General features: G+C 35.0%; 1 protein-coding gene across 4 annotated transcripts in view; it reads right to left on the bottom strand.

The window, feature by feature from the left end:
* The window catches only part of LOC145260617 (sodium/potassium/calcium exchanger 4-like), a 605,323-nt gene that overhangs the window by 166,295 nt on the left and 432,348 nt on the right, over window positions 1–6,680 (bottom strand). For all 4 annotated transcript variants that reach the window (XM_080118926.1, XM_080118928.1, XM_080118927.1 and 1 more), the window contains exon 6: window positions 1,242–1,316. In XM_080118926.1, the coding sequence (XP_079975052.1) occupies window positions 1,242–1,316 (75 nt within the window). The remainder of the gene's footprint in view (window positions 1–1,241; window positions 1,317–6,680) is intronic.

The raw sequence follows: 6,680 nt of genomic DNA, 5'->3' as shown, positions 1-6,680 counted from the left end.
TTTCTCGAGAGCGGCATATATATTATTTTTAAAATATAATTATCCACTGACATGTGTTTCGTCGTTTATTTTAAAAATAATATATATGCCGCTCCCCATTTAAAGGGGGTACCAGATTGGTCAATGGGAAAATTATTCCCAACAAGCATTTAGGTAAAAATGCACTTTCGTATAAATACTTGAATTCATTCAAGAAAGTATCGCTAACAAAACAAATAAAATCAGCTATATATATATATATAACTACTTAATTTACTCACATAAAATTAATATACTAAAGTATAGATTTATGCGTAAACTTTAAGGGTCATCTAGGTCCCTAAATGGTAGTTGAATGGAAAATAATAAGACAAGCTACCACGTGTAGGGATCTAGATTATGCCTTCATGAAAAATTTGCTATCCTGTACTTTAAAGAATCCCAACATCTATTAAACTGTAGAAGAGAAATAGCAAACAACTGCGTTCACAAGATAAAATTTACTCTAGGATAGCGATGCAAAATAGTTTTAAAACTAACAAAAACAATAGAAAATAAACAAATACATAAATTAAATAAGCATGAGTATACATAAACGATCACACATATATGTATATGTATATATATATATATATATATATATATATATATATGTATGTATGTATGTACACATATATATATTTATATATAAACTAACATTAAAAAAAACACTAACCTAGATTTAAAACAGATCAAGAAACTGAATATCCAGGCTAAATAGAGCACACACAAAGGAACTGGTCAACCAGAGGTCAAATAGGCCTTTGTTCGATAAGTGAATGCTCATTGGCTGATAGAAAGGGCGCGGTGGATAGTAGAAACATGATTGGCTAATTAAAATATCAATAGAAGATGCGCATATAAAAACGACAAACAACCACAGAATTCGCGCATAAGCCTAAAGAATCCTAGAGTGGATGAAACGTGGAATATTCAGTGTAGCTTAATCGCCATATATATATTTTATAACTTACTATATATATATATATATATATATATATATATAGTATAATAACTAGAGTTCAGATATTTCAACCGTTATACAGCAAATCGGGAGACTGAGCCTGGATTATATTATGATAATTACAATTCACTTAAAAGTTGTTAAAAAGCAATTATATCAAACATATTAAGAGGCAGAATTGCAGAAAGAAATTCTATTTACATTACAGATATCGTTACAATAAACATATATAATTTTCAATCAATGTAAGCAAACTCACCAAAACTAGAACGACCACGGAAAGCGAATAGTACGCCGAGTCCCGACAGAGAGGCCACCATGAAAGTGCAACAGCCTGAAATATAAATTGAAAGTAAATAGAACGCTACAATTTTGAAAAAAAAAAATTATATCATGAAAAAAAAAAAACAATGTGCATGTTTCTCCACATGATTGAACTATGCACTAAAGAAATACCACTATCCTCTGCTTAGTTTTAAAGAAATATTCTATAAATTCAATGAAGGACTTTTTTCAAAGGCTGAGTTAAGTGATGATTATCTACAAATGCCCGTGAACGAGGAGTGTTCAAAGCGATAGTTTGTACTCATTTGAATGGTTACTATTATGGATTAATTTTGTAATAACCATTAATAATACATAAACTTGCGGCAGCCTATCTAGATAGAATCTTAGTGATCGGTAAAAGTACTGAGAACCCCAATTTACATGTCCATGAAGTATTAAACGAAATCCAAAGCTATGAATTAAAATTGAAAAAGGGAAAATGAGATTTTTTTCCATGGAAAAATAAAACATCTGTGTTTGAGGACTATGGAAATGCAGTGTATGGAAACAGTCTATGTAATAAAATAACTAACGATGGCAGTATTGAATGGATTTTTTAAATCATTTACAATTCCACATATTTATTTTCACACAACATTCTGAGAATATATTTCTTCGTCTAGGGAGGAAAGGAAACGTACACAGCTCTCGGACATGGCTAAATTTGTTTTTGTCGACACCAGAAGTGTATGTTGGATTCCGGCGTCAGTGTTGCAGTCGAATCGGCTCGCACATTTATAAGCTCAGAATATATCAAAAAAATAAAATTATAGACAAAGAGGGTAGAAACCAGACCCAGAGCAAACTAGTTCGATAAAAATATACCAACTCCGAAAAACGTATCGTTACTATAGCGTTTTCATGGGTTAGAAAATTATTATAATATGCTTATTCTAAATATGTACAGTTTACAAGCTCCTCTTAATGAGTTCCTAAAATAAAAAAGGTAGGTCTGGACGACAGAATTCCAGAAAGTATTTGAATAAATTAAATCGGGTCAGAATTATCTTTAATGCACTATAATCCAGATTTCGAAATCATGATACCTACATAAACCAGTTCATACGGCATTGGGAAATGTATATTACACAAAATGGAAGATAGATCGCTAAAATCTATCGCCCACGCACATTGTACGTTACTACCTGCAGGAAATTATTAAGAAAGAATGATTTTTACAGTAATTTTAATCGTTTTGTCCATGGAATACATTTTAAATTGCAAACCGAACATAAGCTATTGCTAACGATTTATTGGTCAAATGGGGGATTATCAAAGCATACTACAGATAACGAAACATTTACATCGATTATTGTAGTTTAAAAGAAAAAGAAAATTAATTGACAGCACTCTCACGACAATCACGCTATTTGCACGACGTAATCTCTTTTCTGACAAATACACGCCTCGACGTCTACAATTCGTTCTTCTGATTGCAGACACTACTCTCATAAGCAATTATATTTTCAGACTAGCCCTCGATGGACAACCAAAAAAGTTAGCCCTTGATACACGGTTAGACATAGCTACCCCTCCATACACACAACTAGCCATCCACGCAGCGCTAGAAACGACTAAACCTTCGTGTTGTTGTTGTTGTTGTTGTTGTTGTTGTTGTTCTAACACAAAAAGAAAATAAGTCCGACTTGAATCGTTATTACCTTCTCCATAAAACGACAACGGCATTTCTTAAAATATCCGACTCGAATAATAATTTAATCTGCTTCCATAACACGACGATGGCAATTTTCAAAAAGTCAATTATATTATATTATATTCAATTATACAACAGTCAATTATATATATAACAACAGTCAATTATATATATTATATTCAATTATACAACAGTCAATTATATATATAACAACAGTCAATTATATATATTATATTCAATTATACAACAGTCAATTATATATATAACAACAGTCAATTATATATATTATATTCAATTATACAACAAATTGTATAAACACTTCTCTAAATGTATCTACACCAACTGTAAAAAAAAATCCGACCCCCATTCCGTAATTATATAACCCTATGGAATGAATCTCCCGTCGCCGGGAGCAGAGTTGGGACGCACCTTAAAGGAACCCCCACTTTCGACGGCTCGGGGTTACATTTTTAAAAATAAAATAAAAAAAAATTCAATAAACTTTGCGTCTGGACCTTTCAATTTTCCAACGACTTTTAATCTTCTTCAAAACTTTTCAAAAGCTTTTAAGAGCCTTTAACTCTCCAACTCCTTGCGAATTAAAAGTCTTTAAACTGGCGAAGACTTATTCATAACTCCTTGTCTTGGCTTGATTGTCTAGTTTTTATGTTTGTCTTCATGGTTTCTTCGTCTAGTTGTTAGGACCTTAATATCTATGCCACACGCTCGCTAGTTGCTGGAACTCATCGCTTTTCTACTCGAAACGCAACTCGTGCATAATCCTAAGTTCATATGACAGTTCTGCTCTCATGATGGCTGGTCAGTAACCCTACCACAAGGGTCCTTTGGCTTGTCATCTAATGTTGGACGTTGAGGAGGAGGTCCTCTTTAACAGGCAGGTGCGTCGCTCTCCTCTGCTGCATCTTGAAACATCGGTCTAGGGAAGAAATCATTTCACAACCACAGGCAAATAACAAAAGAAACCACAAAGGCAATCTTTTTAGTAACATTAATTATTCAACGTTGTTAGATGTATAGTCTCAGCCTAGTCTAGTAGTCTTTATAAGCTTGGTAAATCAAACTGACTTCTGGGTGCTGGATTATAATGGTTTAAATTAATTTTTTTTCAGCCAGGCCATCGGACGTCATGCCTGAGAGTCGGGTTGTCAACAAACTTTCCTCACCAACGAATTCTTCCGAACTGACTAATTATCTCTATAACTTCTAGTTCATGCCCCCTTTGCTTTGTCTTCCTTTCTCTCTCTCCGTCCCTGCCTCTATCTGTCTGTCTCTCTTTCTCTGTCTCTGTCTCTGTCTCTGTGTATGTCTGTCTGTCTGTCTGTCTTTCTCTCTCTGCGTACCTTTTACCATCACTCGTGGGAGGGGTTTCCCAAAGACCATATGTATAAGGTACCTATTTACAATGCCTCCCCACGGGACAGAGTTAGACACCAGGGTCGTTTTTTAACGTGGAGAAAAGGTACAAAAATAAAAATTGTCTCAGTCGTGAAGGATTTCTCCTCCACCGAAAGAGAACAAGAAATAGAAGTGCAGCATCTGAAGAACAGATACTACACTTTGATCTTGTCCCGAAAAAACCACTCGACAGTTTACCTACTTGACTTCATCTCCTAGTGGCCCCTCAAATAAAACTCAAGTGGCATTTTCCACAGATTCACAATCTTCATTTTATGATCCCAACTGAGGTCCAGCTTGCGGGGGAGTCATTTTGATTATGTGTTAATAAAACGGATTTATTCTTTTCATCATCATCATCATCATCATCATCATCATCATCATCATCATCAACGTCGTCGTCGTCGTCGTCATCACTGTTACATCCAACAATGTGAAATCCCCGAACTCATGTTAAAAGGACTACCCAAGAGACTAATCCGCAACAAGCAAGACAACCCGATATTGTCCGGTCCACAATCCTTGTCACATTAAAATCTCTTTATAACAAGACGATTTTAACTCTCAATTAGTTTGATTCCTGACATGGGCGCATTAAGTTTACTTTTCCTGTCGAAATAGCTTGTAATCTAAAAACAAAAAAATAAAGATACTGACGACACTCCCACGACATTCATGTTATTAGTATGACTTCTTAACTTCGACTTTCTTCTCTGCTAAATACTCACTATTTTTTCCTTCTTATCGCAGCCACTCCTCTCACATGCAAATTATATTTTGAAACCACAATTATAAAATAGAGCTTCGTAAAAAAGGTATCTAAACTTATCCCAAAACTTGCAGAACTATTTGAAAATACAATTATTTTTCACTGTACATTTTAGGTGCTTTTTATCTAGCACTAATTACACCATTTCCTTTAAACTGGCGACTTCTATAGGTTTTAGACTCTGTTGAATACGACAATCTATTTTAACTTTGGCGAAAATAAGTAGTTTTCGAGATATAATGATATCCAGTATGTACTGTAATTCACTGTTCTACACACGCGCGATAAAAAAGTGTACTTCTCTCCGCATGAAACTGCCACCAACCCCCACTTTAGGGGAGGGGGTTATAGTCTTAGCGAGTGAGTATGTCGACAACATGAATCAAGGTTGAACTTGAGGCGAATACTTTGACAGTCCATCCCCCCACTCATAAAATGGGGTGTCTATTCCGAAAGCCGTTCTTAACATTAGGACGTTGGAGATTGGCTACCACCAACAACCGTAGTTTATTTTTTTCGAGGAGGGGGCATGCTTCCACCGGACAAAGCCGGTTAACGGGTCCTGCTAGTATATAAATAAATGACAAAAGTCTATATTCCAAATTTCAAGATGTGGACCGTTTATTCCTTTAAGTACGTTGACATGCACAATTATTGACAGCACCTGTTTCGTAGCGTAATATAGAAGTAAAAAATACATTGTGTGACAAAATAAGGAAGAACCCGGTAAAACGCGAAGAAATAAAAGAAAAGGCGTGAGAAAACGATTTAAATAAAATAAAATCACCAGAAATTCTTTAGGGTATATTCAGTCTGTGATAAAGTAGTTATGTACGGCAGGCGAATGGTTATTCCTAATCACCGACGGAGCTGCCCGATGTTTTTGCAGGCCAGAGTGCTTTTCTTCTCCGGCGCTGGTTTTTCAATCCTATTTTGCGATCCTTGTGTCGCATCTTTCCCCGTGTGAGAGAGAGATAAATAACTTCCTGTAGCATTATAGAAGTAAGAAATTACAAGTTCTATTAATCCATGAGGTCAGCAAGTGTCATGTTTTTGAAGGAATATTAAAACAATGTTATTGCCAACTCGTTGGAAAGCAAGACGGGAAAAATGTCATGAAGGGACACTTAAAATTAGAGAAAAAGTTTTTTATCAGGTGTTCAAAAAAAAAAAAAAATCCTACAAGGTAACAAGAACGGTGGATAAACGGATTGGGAACGTGATTTATACAAGGGTCGAATGGATCAAATGGATTTCAAATTACATTATTATGTTGACTTAACTAATGCAATTATGATCTAAATGTTTCATCTTTCTGTTGCAGATATTGACAGTGTAAAATTCTAAGAGAACAACCCTTGTCATGGATGTGCGTTAGAAGCAGAGGTGCGCCACTGATTTTTTGACAAAAGAGCAGTGAGAATGGATTGCAAATTGCATGATGACTGTACTTTACTTATGCATTCATGATCTGAAAGTTTAGTCTTCCTGTTGCAGATATTGACGGTGTGATACTCTTAAAAAGCAACCCA

The sequence above is a fragment of the Euprymna scolopes genome, chromosome 36 (assembly GCF_053919585.1).
Source record: "Euprymna scolopes isolate OS-2025 chromosome 36, ASM5391958v1, whole genome shotgun sequence".
NCBI classification, from domain to species: Eukaryota; Metazoa; Mollusca; class Cephalopoda; order Sepiida; family Sepiolidae; genus Euprymna; species Euprymna scolopes.
The sequence above is the reverse complement of the archived record's forward strand: the minus strand, read 5'-3'. Positions and strand labels throughout refer to the sequence as shown.